Source organism: Prorops nasuta, unplaced genomic scaffold (assembly GCF_024137725.1).
Source record: "Prorops nasuta isolate Cenicafe-Biocafe unplaced genomic scaffold, Cenicafe_Pnas_1.2 PNAS00011, whole genome shotgun sequence".
Lineage (NCBI taxonomy): Eukaryota > Metazoa > Arthropoda > Insecta > Hymenoptera > Bethylidae > Prorops > Prorops nasuta.
This window is the reverse complement of record NW_027116808.1, coordinates 1835092-1858204: the sequence shown is the minus strand read 5'-3', so window position 1 is coordinate 1858204 and position 23113 is coordinate 1835092. Positions and strand designations below refer to the sequence as shown.

The 23113-nt window shown below is 35.5% G+C and overlaps 4 protein-coding genes across 8 annotated transcripts; 3 read left to right on the top strand and 1 right to left on the bottom strand.

Moving 5' to 3' along the window:
* The first annotated feature begins 18 nt into the window (after positions 1-18).
* Positions 19-2397, top strand: WRNexo (WRN exonuclease). 2 transcript variants are annotated; one of them, XM_066734287.1, is made up of 8 exons: positions 127-158; positions 1016-1110; positions 1201-1254; positions 1371-1501; positions 1561-1785; positions 1878-2022; positions 2090-2191; positions 2258-2397. In XM_066734287.1, exons 2-8 carry the CDS (start codon positions 1075-1077, stop codon positions 2342-2344), a joined length of 780 nt encoding a protein of 259 aa, XP_066590384.1. In that variant the 5' UTR covers positions 127-158; positions 1016-1074; the 3' UTR covers positions 2345-2397. The 2 variants fall into 2 exon arrangements, with proteins under 2 accessions (XP_066590383.1, XP_066590384.1); XM_066734286.1 differs by having other exon boundaries at positions 19-1110.
* Positions 2398-2407: 10 nt separating this feature from the next.
* On the top strand, positions 2408-3959 carry Lipt2 (Lipoyl(octanoyl) transferase 2). The gene is made up of 2 exons (XM_066734288.1): positions 2408-3157; positions 3818-3959. The coding sequence occupies exon 1, from the start codon at positions 2408-2410 to the stop codon at positions 3140-3142; it is 735 nt and encodes a 244-aa protein (XP_066590385.1). The 3' UTR covers positions 3143-3157; positions 3818-3959.
* A 901-nt stretch (positions 3960-4860) lies between these two features.
* egl (Egl_like_exo domain-containing protein) lies at positions 4861-8716 on the bottom strand. Of its 4 annotated transcripts, none has more exons than XM_066734271.1 (6): positions 8578-8716; positions 7921-8035; positions 6058-7851; positions 5754-5998; positions 5277-5674; positions 4861-5198 (listed from the first exon to the last, which is right to left on the bottom strand). In XM_066734271.1, exons 3-6 carry the CDS (start codon positions 7543-7545, stop codon positions 4861-4863), a joined length of 2469 nt encoding a protein of 822 aa, XP_066590368.1. In that variant the 5' UTR covers positions 7546-7851; positions 7921-8035; positions 8578-8716. The 4 variants fall into 4 exon arrangements, with proteins under 4 accessions (XP_066590368.1, XP_066590370.1, XP_066590369.1 ...); XM_066734273.1 differs by lacking the exon at positions 8578-8716 and adding an exon at positions 8269-8388; XM_066734272.1 differs by lacking the exon at positions 8578-8716 and adding an exon at positions 8099-8231.
* Positions 8717-9616: 900 nt separating this feature from the next.
* Positions 9617-13006, top strand: Arf79F (ADP-ribosylation factor 1). Its single transcript, XM_066733958.1, has 5 exons — positions 9617-9737; positions 10710-10877; positions 10955-11064; positions 11155-11280; positions 11368-13006. Exons 2-5 carry the CDS (start codon positions 10730-10732, stop codon positions 11530-11532), a joined length of 549 nt encoding a protein of 182 aa, XP_066590055.1. The 5' UTR covers positions 9617-9737; positions 10710-10729; the 3' UTR covers positions 11533-13006.
* The last annotated feature ends 10107 nt before the right edge of the window (positions 13007-23113 follow it).

The window sequence follows — 23113 nt, the reverse complement described above, 5'->3', positions numbered from 1 at the left end:
TAAATGTGCTTCTCTATAATTTAAGTCCCTCGTCTCATTTTATCGATTTTTCAATCGTCGCGAGAGACGATCGGCAGAAATCTCGATAAATCAGCCCAAGTATGCATAGTCCAAGGAGTAAAAAAACTTGTACATTTGACACGGATGATAGAGCTTGGGTACTCTCACTGTTAAGATGGAGAAATGAATGGGGAAAGTGATATTCGATTTATAACGCAGAAAGGAAAATCCTATCTTTTTCAAGAAAATTCCTTCAATTCCAATACAGTCGCTCTATTTTCATTTTATAATTCTTTTATATTCGCTAATCGAATTTCGCCCCAATTAAAAAATTCTCGAATATTATAAAAGCCTAAAGTTTCTTAGCTTTCCCTCAATTTTCCCACGGATTGTGGCCTTAAAAGTAAATATATCCGTTTAAAACTGGTGTGCTACTGTTTGTATAAAGAGATTTACTAGATCATTTATATTATCCTTATTATAACTGTTTACTAATATCTATTCAGGAAGGATTCGACTAACCAAACTTTCCCGCAATATATACTCAATTCCAATTACGGGCTTCGTGCAAATATTTTCACGCTCGCCATTCAGTTTCTATCGATTTCTTTAATTATAATTAACCTTTTGTTCAACTAATTGTTGGGATTATTTATGAATTTTTATGCTTATCCATGTAATGTTTCCCAAATCAAATGTTTATTCTTCTTAGCTTCACTAAAAGGGCCAGTCCTTTTACCTATTGGTAAAATTTATTTGCGTGGTAAAAATTACAAACTGTAGTAAACTCTATACAATTTCAAGCTTTATCAAACGGATAAAGTTACCCAGAGTCCAGCCAGACGTTTACCAATGGATGGAAAACTGGCCCTAAACCGTTGCATTTCTTGGCGGGAAACTGCACAACTGGCTTGTTTTCGTTTTAGCTGCGAAAACTCGTTCATTCGTGAAAGCTAAATATATCTTCAAATAGGTTTTTAATAATTTTTTCAAGTTTTATTGAGTTTTATTTTAGTTTTTCATACACGTGGAGAAAACGTGAAATTTTTATCAAAGAGTGATTTATTCGTTACGATGACGACACCGGGTGCAGTAAAAAATCAGAAAGAGGTTAGTATTCGTTGAAGATTTTTAGAGCATATTTTTAAGCATCGTGGATAAAAAATATGAAATAAACACTATTTATCGAAATATTTTTAGATAAATGTAAAGTTGGGGGAAAATTTGCGACGTTCACCAAGATTTTTACCACAAGTATGTAGAAAATCTATCATTAATATTTTTTCCCACAGTTTTAAGCCCAAAAAGGCTTTAAAGCTGAATGCATGAAATTGGTTAAAGATGTTATTTATGAAATTTGTAAATTAAAGGTTGAATCTAAACAGAGGATCAAACCTGAAAGAGAGCCTGATATATCAAATCTACCCTCTGCATTATTCAATGGAATTATTAATTATACTAATGACTTTAATGAAATTGCTTCAATTTGTGATAAATTGATGTATGTATATATTTTATTTTTAAAGCTATATAAATAATTTTAATTTATTTTTATTATAGTGAAGAAGTGGAGAAAAACGACAGTAGCATTGTTCCTGTTGGATTTGATGTAGAATGGCCTTTTAGTTTTCAGACTGGTAGTGGTAAAACTGCTCTAGTACAAATCTGCTTATCGGATAAAATTTGCCATTTGTTGCATGTTTATGATCTAAAGAAATTACCAGTCTCTTTCATTATTCTCTTAAGTCACCCAAAAGTTAGGTTGGTAGGTGTTAATATAAAAAAGTAAGTTAATACAATATTTATTGATATAATTGTTTTGTTTTCTTTTTTAAAAGATGCATACTAATTATATAATAAAACCTTTAAATCTTCAGTGATATTTGGAAAGTAGGTAGAGATTTTAAAGAATTTCCTGCTGAAAAAATTGTTGGAAATAATTGCATTGACTGTGGTGTCTACGCAAATAGGGTGTTAAGTAGGTCTTGCAGATGGAGCTTAGAACGTCTAACTGCTTATTTGGTTAGTAAATTAAATAGCTACAGTATACTGAAAAGTGTAAAATTTTTAATAAAAATATTACTTTTAGTTAAAGAAAAAGATTAACAAAGATAAAAAAGTAAGAATGAGCAAGTGGCATTTACATCCACTAAGTGATGCTCAACGATTGTATGCAGCCACTGATGCTTATGTAAGTTCACCAAAAACAGTATGAATATATTTAAAGAAAAAATACTTATTATAGAACACCTTTCAGATCTCCTTATTACTCCATATAACTATTGAAGAACAGGAGAAGAAAGAATTTACTGAAAAGAAGGAAGATTTTGTAATTACTGTCTAGTAGTGCAAAAAGAGATTATGCTGGTTGCAATAAAAGTTTTTAGAATAGAAAAGTATAAGTATCATGTCAAGATTAGTGAAAGTTCTATGGGCTGGAAGATTCCATTATGGATCAGGACTGCATTTGCAACAACTATTGGCAAATGCACACAAAAGTAATATAAATAATAATTATGATACAGTAGTTTTTCTGGAGCATAATCCAGTGTACACAGTGGGAATTCGAAACAAAGGTTACACAGAAGAGGAGGAGAAAAAATTAAAAGAATTAGGTGCAGAATTTTACAAAACTAATAGAGGGGGACTTATAACATTTCATGGACCAGGACAATTAGTGGTGTACCCGATTTTAAACTTGAAACATTTTGTACCAAGTATCAAATGGTATGTTTGTCAAATAGAAAAAATGATCATTAGGTTGTGCGCCGAGTACGGTATTAAAGGAGAAACGTCTCCTGACACTGGCGTTTGGGTAGACGACAAAAAGATATGTGCAATTGGAATTCATGGTAGTCGTTATATTACGACCCACGGATTAGCATTGAATTGTAATACAGATATTCATTGGTTTAGTCACATTGTGCCATGTGGAATTGAAGGAAAGGGAGTAACCAGTATCAGTAGAGAGCTCAACGCTCAAGTTACTATTGAAGATGTTTTTCCTTTGCTCAAAAATGCATTTCAAGATCAATTTCAATGTACACTTATTGATTTTCCAGTTGGCGAAGCTTCAGAACTTTTGAGAAAAGCGAATTCGAATTATAACTTTGATCTAGGTAGAGCCAATAGTAGTAATTGAAGTATCACTGCCTCTGTAAGTTTTTATAAACAGTACTGAAGAAAATAAACGCCGAATGTGCTTATTATATTTCTTCAACATTTTATTTATTAAATACAAATCTTTCATTTAAGATAACGTTACTAAATAACATTATTAGTTATTAGTACTTGATGAACTCATTTTTATTATTTATAGCTTAATTGTTATCCTGTATAAATTTATATAATGTACAATTATCGAGACTTATTGTAAAATAAATCCAAGTTTGTTGTTACAATGGCAATCGTTTTGACAGCTTGATGTAGTTATATGGGTATCATAATTATTTTTACAATACATAATGGCAATGCTGTCTAATTTAGCACAAGATAAAGTACAGTATAAGACAAATACAAACAAAACATTAACACCCTAACTTTAGAATTGACTGAGTATTATAAAGTGATAAAAGCAAGGCTTAAAAGTTCGAAAAATATATACTGTATTTTACAGGGTTGCAGTAAATGGCCATCAAAAATAAAATTAAATTATTTTAATAAAGCATAGAAACTATTTGAAAATCATTAACTTTTTAATCAATAATTCTTTAAATAATAACTTAATATTTTCAAAACGACCTCGATATGTTATGTACAAATAATATATATTTTTTTTAAAGCAAAAGTAAAAACAAATCTTTCTTTTCTCTTATAGGATAACATGCCCGATAAATAGACGGCGTAACACTTTGTTGTACATCGGGTCTGCATATTTAAAATATAATGCCATTTTCAAAAACAAATGACGAAATTAAAAAAACAAAATTATTAATCAATCGAATAAAAAATAATTCAACAGAATAGAAATAATTTGAAATAGATTGTAAAAAATAAAATTGACAAATAAACAAAAGCATCAATAGATAGACAATTTGACTAATAGTAAATATTAAAATTTTAAATAAATTTAGAAGGTAATCAATATGTATTAACAGCTAAATATATTGTTCATAAAATAAAAAAATTGAGATAGTTTTCATTTCAACAAAATTTATATCATGTGATAACTATTTTTTTGGCGAAATGTTCATCTATTTATTGGACAGGTTACCCCCTGTTTTAATTTTTTGATTATTGTTAGAAGTTTGTCATTAACATGATTCGGTTTTCACGTTGTTATTAAACAAGCAAACTATTTAAATATTAATTCCATCATACTTTTTAATATCCGAAGATCCTTCTACCCGTGAATATTGACAAATTAAATATGTAGATTGAGATTGATTTCTATTTGAAATACTTTGTACAACCTGCAAAGAAATCAATGCAGCTCGAAATATTTTATGTTCAATCGTGATTATCGCTTTCTTATACATTCGTTAAGGAAGGTAATCTCCTTTTAACAATGCACGTACAATAGTACCGTTGTATAAAAAGCTTTCATTTTGTCAAAAAATCTGCTTTCACAGATTTTGAAAATGAATCTAACAATTCCTAGCTCTCTGTATTTTACAATCGAGCCCTGAAGATTTGCTTATTAATTCTTATTATCCACTTTACGAAAATAATATTTTATAAAAACTATTAATTTTTTTTACAATATTCCTTATTTTTTGCAATCAATCTAGTAGCTTTTTCCGATAGAATAGTCAAGGCTTTTACTTCATTCATGCATTTTCATTGTTCCAATTGATAAAAATATGCCTGCTTATTAGAATGAAAATTGTTAATGGCATATAATAACCTTAATAGCTATAACTAATCTTTTACACGGTCCGATAGTTTTTTACATTCGGTCTGTTCTTGTAGAAATACTTTGGTGATTCCTATATCACCTGTGCTGAGTGTTTGGCATGCCGCATTAATTCCAGGACCTTTCGTTTGACAAGTGCACGTATCACACTTATTTGGCGATGCATCTAAACTATTCGATACCAACTCATTATCTGTTGAGCCTGTAATTGCTGATAAGATAGCTTCCAGTTTATCAATTCTCTCGAATTTATCCATTCTTCCATCTGACAAAATTTCATCAAGCATTTGCATGGATTCCGTTAAACTCAAAGAGTCCGGGTTTCTCGGAGATAATATTCCTCCTAAATAAAAAAAAAAAAATTAATAATGGTTTAATTTATTCTTTGACAGCATGTTTAATTTGAACAGTAAAATCATACCAGAGCTGGAATTCTCTGAATTGCAACTCTCTAAGCTACAGTGTTCCGTATCTTCAGGTTTTTCATCATCATCGTCATCTTCATCATCGCTGCTATCACATTTACACTGTCCTAAACTCTCATATTTTTCTAGCTTCTTTGCCACCTTCTCGCTGCTTGCTTTCAATCTTTCTTTTTCCTCTGGAGTAAGGTCCAAATGGTAAAGAAGACGTATCTCTCGATTGCTAAGGACAATATTTTTATTGGTCATTTTATCCATTCGTCTTCTTAAATCTGCCACTTCCATTTTCATCTTTCGCTGTCTCTTTCTTGCTTTTATTTCTTCTGGTTTGATAAGCATCAAAACTTGCTCCTCGCACAACATATCAAACAACTCTTGAGCCTCGGGTTTGATAAGCCTAAAAATTCCACATTTCATATTAATTAATTATGAACTATTAGCATTTGTAGCTCTTTTAATAAGATATCCATCATTACTTCGACATTGCTGTGTACACCTGTGGAATAAGAGCTAGAACGTCGCTGCTAGCATAGATCAGCATATCGCGTGTCATCGGTCTTCGTGACCAATATCTTCGATCTTTACGGTAAATGTTTTTTATTTGGTCCTTCAAAAGATTGCACGGCGCACCATACTGCTCGCACAATGTGTTTAAATTAACATTTCTAACTTTATGTACAGGATTTCCCGTTTCTTGAAATTGGAGCACAGCGTGAGCAACCTGTAGAATAAAACGAGAAGTTAAGAGAGTCAATAATATTGTTAGCATAATTTAATTACCTGTGTGTCAAATACATTCTGTAAAATAATCTTATACTGATTGTAAAGGGTAACACTATCATTTCTACAGTCATGGATCACCTTGACAATATCAGGATGCTCCAAAAGAGTTTTTAAGCCACCAGCATGAACTAGACTTGGACATTTAATTAAATCGAATACATAGGATTGACCTGTCATAGTGGCAATCTGAAGAACAGTCAAATTTCCATTCATACCAAGATTTACACCCTCACAATCAAAAGATACTACAATTTTTCCATCCGGTGATGGCTTCTTTGGATTCATTATATCCTGTACCAATTTCAAGCTATCCCATGGCTTTATTATAACTTTTGTTTGCTGGAGAATCTTTGCTTTCCAAGCATCTCCAACCTGTCCCATTTGCAAATTTTTATCTCTCTCTGTATTGTCAGCAATGGTTTTCATGAGAAGTGTGTTTATTCGTTGTTTTAGAGTTTGTTGTTGTAAGCTAATTGGTGGTGATGAATTATTACTGTCATTTTGATGGATGTAGTTGTTTTGTACTGAATTTACAGATGGGACTTTTGTAGGGGCACTATTATTCACATATTTTGTTATTTGTTGGAGTTCTTGGTGGTTACTTCCATATGTCTCAGATGAATGTGGAACATTATTGATATTATTTGTTTGATTTTGTTTAATGGCAGCTTGTTTGCCTGTTGCCTCTGTATTTAGAAATCGCTTGCTTATTAAAGTAACTAGATTGCTTTGAACATGAAAAGCATCTGGATACATTTTCACAAAAACTGCCAAATCCTGTGAATTCTTGAATAAAGATGTATATGCTTCTAGTGAAAACTTATCTGCTACCATTTTGAATAGCTGATCTACAAGAATTGGACCTTTCTGTTCAATGCATTGTGCAAAGAAATCTAGCAAATTATTTGTCACTTCTGGATCAACAGGAGTTTCAGGTTCCAATTCATGGAAGGGCTCAGCTTTCATACCTTCGAATTTTTTCAATATAACATTATAGTCTATTACTACAAAATCATCTGGAAATTTTAGTAGAAATTCTCTAAATTGCCTGTATTGCTGTCCAGAAATATGTCGAACTTCTGGTGAAGCTTGCGATCTGTGACCAAGGAGACTTTTAATAGGCACTTCTGTACCTGGTCCATATTGTAACAATTTCTCTGAGAAATATTCTACTGCTTCTCTTGCATAATCACGCTTACCGCTCCCTTTATAAGATCCATTATCCTCTTCCACAACTGATTGAAAAGTATTTACAGAAACAAAGTCATTGTCAATATAAAAGAGAAATGGATATTGAGCTAAAAAATTCTTTAGGCCATTCTGTGATCCACCAGCTATTTGCCGCATTTCCTTGGTGAAGCCTTTAGCACCAAATTGACAACTTAAATCATGTAATGTCCTAGGCCCACCTTTTTCCATCAATCTTTCCAGGAAAAAGAGAAGTGTCATATTCCTAATCATCTCATATTCTGCACTTTCCATCATTTTGCTACTTTATTTTTTTTACTAATATGTGTAGAAATTTCTTCGTTATCTAATATATTTATTGCATAGAGTACATTTATCTTCTATCATTGGTTATTCATTATAGAATTAGATTTTGTAGAAAGAATTAAAATGAACTAAAACAATTGTATCATGAATTACTCATCTTAAAAACTTTGTTTCTCATTCTTTTGTTAAAAAATTTAGAAGATTAATTTATTTGAGTATTCAGTAGAAAGTTATATACATTTAAAATTGACATTGAATAAATAGAGCACAGCCACTTTTATGGAAGAAACAATAAAGCTAAAATAAAAAAATGTATTATTTTATTACATAAATATGTAAACAATAACTTAGAAAACATAGCCATACCTTTGGTTATAAGTGTTTGGCAGATGTCAGTTTTGTCGTCATAGTTCAATTATTGTTTCACTATAGGGTGTTTAAAGGCACATTACAAAATATGATGTAAATCCATCAATTGAGCCTTGAATATAAAAAATTACTAATTAGAAACAGCTTAAAGTGTACAGTAATATATTTTTCTTACAGTTGACTTTTAAAATTTAATTTTCTTTTCACATACAAATATAGGAGATATAGAAAAAATTGATCGATCACGGTTATTTATGAAAAATTCGAAAGCATGTTTTTTCGTGAAAGTATTCAATTACAGTTTTAACCTACTCATGACAATTACTGTATCACAAATGCACTTACATAAACATATCATTAATTAGCTCCCACATAGCTGATCAACACACACACATACAGGGATATTTTAAAAAGATAAGACTATACAGTATTAATAAGTAATACTAATTGATGAAGCAGAAAAATAGCGAAAATTGAAATATTATTGGTTATAAAGGAATTTATAGGTCAAGACATTGGAGCAGGTGTATTGTAATTTAGGTAAAACTTGCAACAATTGAATAATTTTCATGACGAACGTATCAATTTCAACCGTTATTGAAAATCTCTTATAATCTGACAATCTAATTTTCAAGTATAATTGCACATTTGTACCTTGGCAGCGACGAGTAGCAGAAAATTAAGACCGATGTAGAGCTCTGCGTAACACAGCCATATCTAGAATCTAAAGTATGGAATCCAAACGGAATTCGAAGGAACGTTACCTACGTCATTTAAATCATTCAAATAATTTGTCAACTAATTCCCATACTAATTAATAAAAAACCCCACTCTCTGGAACTTAAAATTTGCCAGGTATATTAGATGTTTCCCCTGAAATTAGCTCTTAATACCTGATGTAAATATTATATAAATAAATATTAAGAATTTATTTTAAAATTCTGTTTTAATTTCTCTCGATACGTATATTTAATTATATCATATTATATTACAATTATAATTTCAGTGAAGGACATTGTTGGCAAAGGAATTTTTGAAAATATACAATCTTGTTGTAGTGCCATCTATGGTTTTATCCACAATTTTGTCGAATAAATATACAGGAGAAAGTGTTCTGCGTTATCGGGAATACAGGGTGTCCCATTTTAATCGGCCTCTTAATAAATATCTCGAAAAATAAATAATAAAAATATATAATATTTCAGACAAAAATTGTAAGATTTAAAAGGTAGCAAAGAGATGATAGACATATGTATGACATAGCCTTTATTGTATTATTAAAGGTCATTGAAGATTATTCATGACTTTTTTTAAATGGAGTTGTGTCCCTAAATTTAATTGAAAATATGCGTTAATTTTATGAATCTAAAATCTGAAGAGTATATTTTCGCTTTTTACTGCTTTGTATTTTCTACAAATCTATTTGCGATTGTAAAGAGAAAGAGTGCATAGTAATTGTGTAAAAAAATAATAAGTAAGGATGGTATGGAAGTGAAAGAATAAGAGAAGATCAGTATGGATCACACAGAGACGATTCAGAGTTAATCAGAGAGAGAGTAAGTTTTGAGAACGCGACGCGACAGTGGAGATGGCCACTGGGACGACCATCGGGACGTTCGCAAAATAAGCAAAAGGTTCCGGTGGTCACGTGACCGATCTGACTGGATCTAACCAATGGTAAAATTTTGTGTGCCCTATACGTGGCATAAGGCATGAGTCCTTTCCACGTCCGCCATTTTGACATACGGTACTTTTCGAGAGTGTTGGTTTTATGTTTTATCGTTTCTCGTGAAAATAATCTTTTTTACTGAAACGTAAGTAAAGCGTGTGTCGAACTGTTGAAACGAGAGATTGATCGGGCAGACGATTGTTGTGCGTAGTACGCAAATAACAGAGGTTTGAACGGAAAACCTTTGGTTATTTGCTAGGGAGTAGGTCGAAGGTGACAGGCAACCGGGTGTACGCAGTGGCTTTACAAACCACACAAGATACCTCGCCCCGTTTGCAGTATCTCGTTATTAACCTTTTGAATTTTTGATAGAATTTAAGAAGTTTCCAGAGAGCCGGACAAGCATCCTAAATTGATCCCCGAGGGTATGATAATACGATAATCATAGCGATGTATTAGAATCAATAGCGGCTGGCGTGACCGTCTCGTGTCTCCGTTAAATTTTTTCACTGCAACTTTTAGTTTTCTGTCACTCTTTTTTCTTATCCATTTTACACTTGTTTAAGTTTTGCTCAGATTATCTCAGTACATCCTATTGACAGTGTTAAAATCCTGCGCGCATCTTCGTACATTAATTTTTATATAGATCATTTTATTTTTATAACTTTTGCATCGCAACGATGCATATCTACTCTGCTACGCAATTTTATCCAAATTTACAATTGTGCCAAAAATTTATTCCTTTTTTTTTGTCCATATGGATACATAGTCATATTCTGAGCCACAAAATCTATAACTGAGCCGTCAGATTTGGCAAATTAATTTAATAATTGAACTCAGTGTAACACTGATATTGAATTTAATTTTTGATTTCTGAGAAGGCAGTCATGAGTCATCTTTTAACACTTGTGGCAAGGGTTTACATGAGTTTACTTCATAAACTCATAAGTAAGGCGAGTCATTTCTTAGACTACAAATTAGTTATGGTCTTGTTTATGTCAAAAAGCTAACGGAATCGATTAAGAAATTAGATAAAGAGAAGAGGGGAATAGTAAAAATAAAAAATTTACTATTCAGCATAAGTTCTGTTAAAAAAAGTATGTTTTTTAATTTTCAGGTACCTAAATAAGACTAACCATGGGGAATATGTTTGCAACGTTATTTAAAGGCCTTTTTGGCAAAAAGGAAATGAGAATTTTGATGGTAGGACTAGATGCAGCTGGTAAAACCACAATACTGTACAAATTAAAATTAGGGGAAATTGTTACAACAATTCCCACTATAGGCAAGTCCCTTTTAAATTGCTATTTCAATCTTTTTTCATTAACATGTATACTAAGAAATCATTATTGTATTTTACAGGCTTCAATGTAGAAACAGTTGAGTATAAAAATATTAGTTTTACTGTATGGGATGTAGGTGGCCAAGACAAAATCAGGCCTTTGTGGCGACACTATTTTCAGAATACACAGGTATGGGAAAGTGTTTCAGATATGTCCCAAATATACTAATATAACTAAAAATGTATATAATAATTAAAAACTTTTTTTCTTTACTTTTAGGGGTTAATTTTCGTTGTAGACAGTAACGATAGGGAACGTATTGGAGAGGCACGGGAAGAACTAACAAGAATGTTGGCCGAAGATGAGCTTAGAGATGCTGTACTTCTAATATTTGCTAATAAACAAGTAAATATCTGCAAAATTAATTTTGTAATATTCTACATAAGTAAATGTAAAAGGATTAGATAAATACAGATGAATCAATGTTTTTAGGACCTTCCAAACGCGATGAATGCAGCAGAAATCACTGATAAATTGGGCCTGCATTCGCTTCGTAATCGCAATTGGTATATTCAAGCAACGTGTGCTACGAGTGGAGATGGTCTTTATGAAGGTCTTGATTGGCTCTCCAATCAGCTCAAAAATGCCAATCGCTAATCGGAAAGTTATCCTGTCAACACACAGTTGCTACATTAACATCATACAAAAAAGCTGCACACCTATCCCCCCATGAATGAGTAATATTATAAAATTGATAATATTAAGTGAAAACTACAAGCTCTTCGGGGTTTTTGACTGTAGGGTGGGAATTTTATTGAAAGTTATCACTGTGCCAGAAGAGTTTTGGTCGGACGGTTGAGGCGGGGGGAGAGGAATGGGAATGCGGCCGTAAACACACAAACGGCCACACAGGACTATTGCCTTGTGCAACTTATTCTTATAATTATTATTATTATTATAATTATATTAGCATTATAGTTACACTTTTTACACAGAGATACCACAAAGAAAGTGGAAAACTTGAGAGTAATTGTATTAAAGTATCGAAATCTGAAACATACAATATACACATTGTTTAATTGATTATTTAATAACTTTTGAGAAAAAAATCGTTTTAAGAACAAAAACAAGTATCCACGGGTGTTGTCAGTTTGAATGCTTTGGACATGCTGATATCATAATGTAGCTGCATATTGTATATTACATTATATAAATACGATAAAATGTGATCAATAGATGAAAAAATGTTGCTCTGTCCACTACATTACAAACTTTGCATCAGCCCATCAGTTTATACAAGACAGTTTCTAGAGAATGATAACTGACGGTGCAATGACTTGTTTCTAGTTACGAAGGAAAACAAAGTGGAAGAAAAACAAATTTTACCTGTTTATTTTATACATATATATATATATATACAACTATATATATAAAATCTCTTTTAAGTTTCCCAATCATAACGAAATTTGAAAAAAGGAAATACGTGACGCTAAATAAATAAAAGGAAAGATGACCGTCTCGTTATTAGATAATGTTGAAGCGCCGAATGTCGATCACCAGCGCCAGCAACCACCATTCGATAGCGAGATAATCATATACGTATTATATATATATAATATTTCTCTTTCTCTCTCTCTTTCTCTCTCTTTCTCAGTGTAAAAGCAGTCAGTTATTTATTCCGCCTGAACAAGGTAAATTAAACTGCCGTGACATTCCGAAATTGTGCAGTAAACATGGTGTGCGTTATTCAGATGCAAAAAATAAGAAAAAAAAGTAGAAATATAATAGATAAAATATGGGAGGGAGGGAAGAATTGTTGAAGCGGAGAGAAAAGAGAAGGATAGATAAATGATTAATTTCGCGTCATGGGAGAGCAGGAGATAGGCCTCGCAATTATTAAATCCGAGGAAGATAACAACCTGGCGCTATGCCAGGAATGCTCTGAATCCTACTCTTTTTGCATGTCCTCTGGTGTCCTAATATTTTTTTCCTTTCCATTGAATACATTGGTTTTCACAAAATCATCGCGATTCCCGATAATGTTGAAACGCCTTTTCCGTCATACGCGAAAATTCGTATAATTATGTATGAATGTTTAACAATTTGTGAAATATACTGTAATTGTGCTTTATGTAGTATGTGTTATTTGTCATTGAAATTGGATTGTGTCTTTGTAAATGAATGATAATCCTCCATGCTGGGAGAGATAATAGGTTGTTTTATTGTGGCACGATTACTTTTCGTTTAACTGCATACGAAGACTGCGCATATAACATCCATCATCCTGCAATTTCTTATGGCTCGGCTAGAAGCTAGATCGGTACGTCGCAAGGCAAAACGCCACAAGCAATGACACTGTCATTTAGAATTATTGTCTTACAGGTCTATTTCAATGCTAATTACGTGTGTAAGGTTAACCATTGGAATAAAAGCCTCCGGAATAAAATTCTTTGCTACCCATTGCCAACTAATCTGTTTCTTTCTTAGGGGAATCACGAGAATGACGTAACTTAGGTTGAAATTTCGTTATGGCAGATTTATTGGACAGTGAATCTGCTTGGTTACCTCAACATTTAGTAGTAAATGGGTTATAAATACTCGCGACTTGCGTATATACATATTACTTGGCCCCTATGCCTGACCTCAGTGTCGTGACATTTTCCCACATCTAACCTTCGCTGCAAAACTTATTTACATCATTTGCAACATCGGAGCACCGTATCTGAAATAGAAACAGATATAGAGATAAAAATCTCTTTTCAATTAATTATTCTAATCGACTATTGGCCTTTCCTCGATTATAACCATTCCTAGTGCTTACCGACCGAGTATAAATCATTTCTCTTGCAGTTACTGTAATAATACAGAAGTAAGGTATTCTACCGGAAGCTTTTTAACCGGAAAAAACTTTGATTTTGTATAAAGAATTATTATTTATTTTTAAAAAATACAAACAAGCGAATATAAATTCGACTGGATATTTGTGCCAAACTGCAACCAGGATTGGCTACAGAGTTTGAAATAATAATAGAGAGGGTAAAGATTGTAACAGACACGTAGGTTATTTAAATATTGAGAAAGGTTGAATTATCGAAATTACGTTATAGATAAACTGGAAGTTCGTGTAGTGCAGAATATTACGGAATACAGAGAAGAAAACCATCGGAGCAATGAAATATGTTTGAAACAGACTAAGTTTATTGGAAAACTTCACGTTAGCAGTTTAACCTTTTGCCAGTGTGCGTTAGTTACCTGACTAGAAAATTTAAAAAAGGAGGTTATTTTACGTCAATATAAAGATGAGAAGAATAATAAACATGAGATGTACAAACAATCAGTTTTAGCAGGCTAATTCAATTGTCAAGCAAATTTTTTGAATGGTTGCGTTCAGTAAATCTGTTGAACGCAAAGCCAATAATAGATTGAATATGAACAACACTAAGAACACTAGCAAAGGCATTTGCTAATTGTAATCCCGATAACCAATCAGATTTGACTATTTGTCATCCAATCACGGATCTCATTGAGTCTACCTAACGAATGAACGATCGACGAACCATCTTCCTGCAAGCTGCAACTTCAATTTATGAAAATTGGCGGCATTCGCGCTATTTCGCTTACGGTAGCGTCTGTGGTGATCGGTTATTTGATATCGGTGTATTGAAATTAAAGTTTTAGTGCATTGAAATTGAGGATTCCACGAGATGTTACACTGTTCCAAACGCAGTACATACAAAATTGTTTCTCTTAAATTTACTATAGACGTAACAAAAGTTATAAGGAAGAAACTTATCGAAAGCTCAACATCGGTCTATGAAAATCTTTTCTCTTTTGGCATCAGTCCTGTATGTTTTTTGGTAGAAAGTGGTAAATTGAGTAAAAGATGACGAAAACTTCAGATGATTTCTACGAGTTTTGATCATAAGAAAGAATTTTTCTTCGCTAAATAACCGTAAAATTAAAGGTTATTTCCAAACTATCAAAAGAGTTTTTTTTACAAGACAACAAAGTGATCGATGGTATATCATTACTAAAAACGATGTAGTGATGAGTGATACAGTTTTTACTTTCTTCTACCTTTGCTTAAATAAGAAAAAGACCAAAAGTGCTCAATCAGTGTGAAAAACGTGAAAGGATATATAAATGCTAGAGGGAAAACGTGTGGTTTACAAATTTAGAGAAATCTTATGCCTGGTGATCATTCGTAAAGGCCTGTTGGTTATAGAAATAAAATGAGGGGAGAGTACCTGATGGAACTATAGGGGCAGCCTGAATATTTTGTATTTTTAGAATATCAAGAGCGTGCAAAGTAACGATAGGGAATTGGTAGTCGACCTGTTTATGATAGATACGAGTCTTACAGACGGCGCCAGCAGCATCTTCCTCGATTTTTAAACTTTGGCAACGTCACTTTCGCAATCGCCATCCATTACCCGATTGACGTACTAGTTGAAACTATCATTTGCGCTTTCCAATTATGCAGTCGGTAATCAAAAGTTGGCCAAAATGAAAAAAATGATGAACAAAACTAGCCAATTCTATTCGCAATATTCTACTCACCATCCTTCTATTACATATTAATATATAGAAAAGATTTAAATAATAATACTCAAAATTAATTAATCGGTAAATTTGGACATTGTACTATTTTTAAACAATTTTCAGTATAGAGTTCTAGAAACTTTTTCTTCGGCATATTCTCATATTATTTCATCTTACGCAATTCTCCTTATCCATGCTCAAGTAACGAAAAGACACGCTTGAAATATGGAATGAGATTCTCAGTCTATATGACCCTGTTAATGGGTTAGGATAGTCGAGGAAATGGGGAGAGAAAGATAACGTAAATTAAAAGGGAGGAATAAAATGTCATTAAGCGTGAATTCGTCTGTTTTGATAAGTGAGTCAAATTGGAATTTACGTAAATATTCAGGGATGCGTGGTGATTGGACGAAAGTGGGTACTACCGTAACATCCCATTGGCCCCTAGCCCTGTTGAAAAAACAAGCCTTCCACCGGTATTTTATCGTGTTAACGTCCCTTAAAAAAATTTAATTTTATGTCCATTAACCGATTAATCCAACAGAGAAAAAGTTCAACAAAAGAAAAGGAAAAATTAAACATTTGGCGAGGTTAAGGGTACCATGTAAAGTAGCAATTTGCAGGTAGGAAAGTAATTCCGCAGCGAGCTCGTAAAGTCGCGTGATATATGTGGCGTACGGCTATCTAGGAATACAAGCGAGCCTCCTCACGTGTAACGCGCGCATGTGTGTGTTGGTCAGTGGCGCCAACATTCCCATTGCAAGCTGCTGCATATCTTGCATTATGCGCCGTAGAATTCGCATAGTAAAACGCTTGCACTCAGGCAAATTTATGCACATGAATTCTTAAAAAGACTGTAAGTATTGGAAATATAATTTTTCATTCCTTATCTCTCAGAATATAGCTTAATTCGCCTCAAATTCTCCACGCTATAAATCAAATGATTTTTTTTATTTTTTAATTCTTCGTGTAAATCCTTAAATCAAGAGGCACGGTAGTGTCTCGACGGCAAGTACATATAAAAGTAGAAAAAGTCATCCCTATATCCATTTTTAACCTCGAAATATTGAACTGTTTTGATTGATAGAGGGAAATTGATATTTTTATCTCGAAAATGAGTCTCAAGTAATGATCTCGGTAGGATTTACGATGAGAGAACAGAGTTTATCATGGAAATTGATGAAGGCGATGATTTGGTAGGTGAAGCGCTTCGAATATGCGAAGGTCAATGTCGGAATAAAGCTGCGAGAAAAACCTGAGTGGTTTCGTATCGGGAGCGAGATAATATTTTGAAAAGATCTTGCTGAAATTAATAATGGCGCGAGGAAAGAAAAATATGAGGGAGCTTAAAGCGAGTTGGAGAGATTGCTCTATGCGTAGTCCTGCATGACGGCACTTGAAATATTTTTGCAAGTACTGCTGATGGGCTATAAGTTATACCGACGGAAAATAACGCACGTGCCTACGTAAAGTTTAACATTCTACCGTCTAGTCGTAATAACTCATAGTTTTTTGTCCTGGCAGAAATGTTGTTTCGAGAAAATCGTGTTAGCGATTACAAATCTTATTATTATTGATCGAGCAAGGGGGCATTCTAACCTCAATATAGCCGTGTCCCGCTAGATTTTTGCGTAGCGATGAAAGATTGAATTTATCGAAGCTCGTGAGGGTAAAAGTGTAACGGACAAGGTTTCGTGCTGGACAAATTTACACGAACATCCGCATCGGGAGTCGTAGCTTGAAAAGAGAGATGGTGCTGGTGTTCCTAACCTCAGAGTTACTCTTGCGGAATGCAGCAGCGGGTATAAAGCATGTCCCGGCTCATTATCCTGGCTGGAAAGGAATCCAACAATAGCCCTCATAAACGTCGATACAACTTTCACCAACACCAAACTCGACGATTAATTAATTTTCGCCCGTGCTGCCATCAAGCTTTACTACTTCCAGTGTCTCGGCGTCCCGACAGACCTAACCTCTCCAATTTCCACCTTGCGCCAGCCACCACATCCTACACGCCAGTAAATTTATGATATAAACCACAGAACACAAACGTTCGTTATCTCATTCTTCGCTGAAAATATCCGGTAATTGTTAAACGTGCTTCTCGCGCGAGACAGCGAACGTTTTACTTTGTAAGGTTATGTTCGATGACTAGCGTCGACTATTCACTTGCGATCTTTTCGCGATACGTCGAATTGAATTTTCCAGTCCAATTTGCTTGTCACTAATAGAATTTTCTTTCGTAATAAGTTTTATTTTTTCATCGCGTCTAATCCTAAGTGACAGCTGTAACACAGGTCGACGCAATTTTTGCATTTATTGTCAATCCCGAGGATTTTTGCCATATAAGTGATAGTGGCTAAACTTGATTCTGGCGCCACCACGGTTAAAGAAACAGCCGAGCAGCGTTTTTCTCCGATCTCTTATGGGATTTCACGGACTGATACTTGTGCCTATCATAAATCCTCCGGCGATTCTCGTTCTAACGGCAATTCTGCTATCGTGCATGATGCTTCTCTCGCACGCCACCTATCAAATTTTATAACGACTTATCTACCTCGATTCTCAATAATTGACCGAAAAAAACGAGAGATCTTCGAGGGGAGTTAAATTGCATCGTGTGAGTGGGAATCGGTGCGGAATGGAGAAAGAGATGAAAAGAAAAGTGATAATCTCACGGAGTAACGGTGATGGAAAATTTTCAGTTAGCTTGTCGGTTCATTTGCACCAATCAGTGATTTATACAACGTAGCAAATTGACGTTGCTAAGAAAATGGTAGTTTTCATCTGGCAAACTAGTCGGTCAGAGTACGAACGTGTTTCCAAGCTGGTTTATTTATACTGCTGGTACTGGTGCTGTTGATAGTAGTGTTAGTGGTAGTGGTAGCTGATTGTGCAACGGGGTTGGGCAGTGGCTAATCGAGAAAATTGAAGGAGGTCCGGCTTGTCTCGTCGTTGAGGCGAACAGATCGACTCGAGGGCATCCGGAGTGGAGATCGAGCTGGAAACCACTCATGCGTACAAGGGAGTTTAACGTGCCGAATATAAATCCTACTATACTTTCCCCACATTCAACTTGTTCCCTTTTCAATTTTAACCAATAAAATCAATTAAGCAATAATTTCTCAATCTTTTTGTTGATCAGTACTTTCCCTGCCCAGCAATATTTTCATATCAATAATAATTCATACTGGCGATAATGCGACAATAAAGTAAAGAAGATAATAAATTATACGTAATAAGGGGAGGTATGACGTATAATTAATTGTCAAAGCACTGGGACGTAAAAGAGAGTTATGGTTTTCTAGTGAAAAAATGCTTGTCGGTATAATTGGCTGTGTAAATTCATTAGGTATCGGCAGGTCGGCGACGTTGAAGAATTTGTGTCATGCGGCATAAACATAGTGTAATAATAATACTATAAATATACTTGAACGAGACGAAACGTATGCAGGCGCCGGCGCCACCGGTCGCGTACATTACGCGTCGTCTCTCAGGGAAGTATTATCCATCCCACGTATACTCTTATACTTGCCATTTTCTCTCCTCTACCTCTCCCGTCCCGATATCCTCTCTCAAAAAATCGAAACACGATACTCCAGCTAAATATCCTCCCATGTAAATAAAAATCTTACAAAATTCAAAGTCTTATTATTTTCCCCCGAGCCTTCAAAGTGAAAACTGCTGATTTTTGCTTGTTTTTGTTTCGTTGCCGGAGCGTCGTCGTGGCACGGTGGAGGTTAGGTTGGGCCCGGCGTATGCATAAAACATGGGACGAGCAAACGAATGTTCGGCCTGGCGTGTTTGTTGTCTTGTTTTTAGTCGATAAGCCTCGTGACAGCGCGTAAAACGAGATCGACAGGGTTAATGGTCGGCCCCCGCGAATTTAATTGGATTCGATCTTTTCGAGTTAGCTGACATCTCGCGGCCTGCACGACACACGCGTCGCTAGTGTCGCTGCCACCTATCGAAGTTTTTATCGCGATTCCAGTGGTTGGCAGAATTATCGTTAAATGAGCTCGCGACATTTTTCTTAATGCAAAACTCTGCATCGTGTTTCGGTGTTCTGCACTTTTCTCCTGTCGCTTTTTTTGTTCGAACGGGCGCTGTGGAAGATGGTGGGGCCTTAGAGGGGTTGGGGGGGGGGGAGAAGTATTGTTACCGATTGTTACTGAACGGTAAGAAGAGACATACGGATAGTAGTTTGATGGGTCTGAAAAGAGTGAGAAGAGGCGAAAGGTCATTGTACAAAGGGCACGGGATGTTGGTGGTCGATGGAAAGGTGGGAAGGTGGGCGCCTTTGGCGCACAGTGAAAGGAGATAGGAAGTTTTTGCCCGGGGAGCGAGGAAGGAGTCGTTCATTGAAAACAGAGTATCGCGTTGGAGAGGTTAGGTTGGTTCGGGCTCATTTCGGGGGGCGCCATTAGTCGCTGAAAGAAACTGAGCATCCGTTGCTTGGTCGGGCGTCCATTGTGAAAGGAAGGAGACGGTCCTTGGCTCATTCGGGGCGCCGTTTCTCTCTCAAAGAACGGGCGCGTTACTCTGTTCTCTTCTCGACTGCATTCGCGTGGTCGGACGTGCCTTTCGGCCCAACGACGGGATTAGCCGAGCAGAGGTAACCAGGTGAAATTGGGGAGGGGGAGCCGTAATGTTATTCAGCGCGGCACCAAGGAACAAGCCTGTCTCGCACAGTTCTTCGCAGAAGCGACATTGTCTCGGAGATTAATGGCGTCGCGGAAGCCGTCCATCCTCCTCGCCTCGGACCCTGGAGATCTTCGATCCTCGAGAGCGTGAAACAAGCTGTGTACAGCTACCCCTCCCCTCGCCTTGTCTCCTAACACGACGGTGTCAGTGTCGTTCAATTATAATCTTGCACGTCCGTCTCACCCGCTGCTTTCTTAGTCAGAATTCTCGGGAACCGGTCCATTAGTGCGAAACCTCGAGAGAAATTTTGCGTAACCTAACCTTCTTTCACTGCTTTGCCAAAATTTTTTTCTACCGACTATAGTATGCCTGACCGATTTTACCGATGGTAAGACGTCTCGAAAAAAATGGACGAAGCGTGAACCGACATTGGCAATTTTTCAAGTTTTTCTCACATTCGCTATTGGAGGTTTACAGCCGAGCTTTTCGGTTTATAAAAAGACGGTTTTTTCAGAGAGAGAGAGAGAGAGAGAGAGAGAGAGAGAGAGAGAGAGATTATATTGAAACATTTTTCTCCGACGGCTGGATTGGTGCCAGTGCAAAACACAGGGTCGCGAAAAAGGCTTAACGATCGGGATTAAGCAAACAGGAAGCGACGACGCGCGGATTGTTTGGACGAGTGGCGGAATAATCGAGAACTTGCGTAAAACGTCTGTCCAAGCATCTTGAAAAAAGTTGAAGCAACTAGGCTTACTCCTGTATTAATCGTAAACCCTTTTCATTAATTAGTCATACGTACAGTCTCAATATTGTAAATATTAATTTATTTCCCTGTTAATGAATGTATGTTAATGGACTTGGGATAGATTGGGCTTATCAATCTTAAAATATAGGAAAAACTTATCTACTTATAGTGGAAAAACGGCTTAGTGGTTTTTAATTATCGGTGCTTAATGGTTGAATTATGCAGTGATATCGTAAGAGCGGAATGTCAGAAGCAATAACCAGGCAAATCCTGTCGCTTGGGAATTTTTTGCGTGAAAAATCCATTTTCCCTTGACGGTTTTCTCAGGTGTCAGCGAACTTTAGGAACGTTTCGACGCACGGCTAGATGGGACTCGATAAACGAGTACGCAATTATCATATCAGTCAAGGACTGCGCTGACGGAGTCAATGAAAAATGATCATGCGTGTCAAACGGCGTTATTGGAAATTGGCGAGTGGATGATAGCGAGAAAATTCTGTTGTTCGATCGTGTTGATCCGATTGAATTTTAGACCGCGATTTTGAGGGGAAAATTGGAGCAATTGGTCGACTCGCCATGGGGGAATCCCCGGAGCGTCTAAGTCGGTAAAACAGGTTGAGGAGGAAATCTTACTTAATCGATATAATCGCGATTTCCCCCGCCTGATTGGAGCTTTGTCCGTATACGTTTTGACGGGAGCGAGTTTCATCATGCAAATTGAGACGTATTGTAGGGTTTCCAAGGAGGTCTTGGATTTAATGAGTGGACCGGTGCATTAATCAGGAAAGTAAAAATGCAAGTGATTTGGGCGTGTCGCGCGCTCGCCGTAAACGATCAGATCCGTTTACCTTCGAGGATTAATAAAGTAATAGTCGGTTTCGTTGCAGATCGGCCGGCCAGATAGCTCGAGATATCGTCCCTCTTGCAGACGGCCCGTATGTTTTCGACCAGACGTGCACTTTGTCGCGTTAAATTAAACTTAAGGTCACCACCCAGACGGCGATTTATCAATCATAACCTCAAAGTAACGTTTACGGGAGAAATATCAAAATCCGACATTATATATAGCGAGGAAATCTCACGTTAAAGAATTTTTCTATTCGGTAAGAGTAGTTGAATAGCAAAGTTACTTTTGGACAATTGAGTGTGCGTGTGACAGGTTATTACGCTGTACTAGGGAAATCAATCTGGCGTATCTCGCGAGGCAGATGTGCGATCTATGAGAGGCGTTGCAAAAGTCTGTTGGCCCAGATTCAGATATACAGGGTGTATCAGGAATGATGTTTTTAATTTTAACCACATATTCTTGAAGATAAACTAAGTATAAAAATCCTATACTATATAATCCGTAAAAGCATCATTGCTGAGGTAAATCAATTTGAAACCGATAAATCAGGGCTTTGATTCATTGGAAAAATTACTTTGCTCTCACTTTCGTTGACATTTCCTTTTCGAAAAACAAAAGAAACTCGCACGCAACTACGATGATTACTAATTATCAGCATATTGAAATTCCTTAGGATCAAATTATTTTAAAATTGAGAATTTCTATGAAATGATGACAAAGATGTTAATATTTTTAGAGGAAGGTAAATTTTTCGAGGTACCTTCTTTCCTCTAGATCCATTGCTTTTTGCAAAATCAGGGGCACCTCGCGAAGGGTATTACAATGGTCTTGAACGGATCAGAGGCTATATGTTTGTTTGTTTTTGCTTTATTCTAATTTTAATTTATCTTTTAATAAACAAAAATAATTTGTATATTTAAAAAGAAAAAAGCAAAAACGAACAAAACTCGTTGCGCGTAACTCCGTTCCTGAGCATGTTTGCTCTTACCCCCGGGAAGGGAGAGGAAGGGTAACAAAATTGGGAAAAAAGGAACCTGAAAAAAAAGCCTGCCTATCACCGAAAGCTATAAAGTCTACCTACTACGCAAAGCTAAAAAGCCTACCTATATCGGAAAGCTAAACCTGAAAAAAATACACACGCACACGAAATATGTTAACGCAATGAAGAACCTGAAAATAAAACATATACGCAAAATATATTAACGCAATGATGAACCTGAAATAAGAAACACACGCACGCAAAATATAATAACGCAATGAAGAACCTGAAAAAAAGCCTGCCTAACACCGAAAGCTATAATGCCTACCTAAGACGCAAAGCTAGGGGGCCTACCTATATCGGAAATCTAAACCTGAAAATACAAGAAAAAATGAAGAAATGGTTTTAACCGAAGAAGGACCGATTGGAATCTACCGGTAGGTTCTCTCGGTCATTCTTAGGTTAAATAAATAAAATCCAC

Bases quoted from the DNA above. Each gene is read 5' to 3' on its own strand.
- Lipt2 (XM_066734288.1), top strand. From the start codon at position 2,408: ATGTCAAGATTAGTGAAAGTTCTATGGGCTGGAAGATTCCATTATGGA.
- Arf79F (XM_066733958.1), top strand. From the start codon at position 10,730: ATGGGGAATATGTTTGCAACGTTATTTAAAGGCCTTTTTGGCAAAAAG. The intron at 10,878-10,954 runs GCAAGTCCCTTT...TGTATTTTACAG, and splicing joins TACAACAATTCCCACTATAG to GCTTCAATGTAGAAACAGTT. The intron at 11,065-11,154 runs GTATGGGAAAGT...CTTTACTTTTAG, and splicing joins ACTATTTTCAGAATACACAG to GGGTTAATTTTCGTTGTAGA.
- egl (XM_066734271.1), bottom strand. From the start codon at position 7,545: ATGATGGAAAGTGCAGAATATGAGATGATTAGGAATATGACACTTCTC. The intron at 5,675-5,753 runs GTAATGATGGAT...TGGAATTTTTAG, and splicing joins GTGTACACAGCAATGTCGAA to GCTTATCAAACCCGAGGCTC. The intron at 5,199-5,276 runs GTATGATTTTAC...TTTTTTATTTAG, and splicing joins TTCAGAGAATTCCAGCTCTG to GAGGAATATTATCTCCGAGA.
- WRNexo (XM_066734286.1), top strand. From the start codon at position 1,075: ATGACGACACCGGGTGCAGTAAAAAATCAGAAAGAG. The intron at 1,111-1,200 runs GTTAGTATTCGT...AAATATTTTTAG, and splicing joins CAGTAAAAAATCAGAAAGAG to ATAAATGTAAAGTTGGGGGA. The intron at 2,023-2,089 runs GTTAGTAAATTA...TATTACTTTTAG, and splicing joins AACGTCTAACTGCTTATTTG to TTAAAGAAAAAGATTAACAA.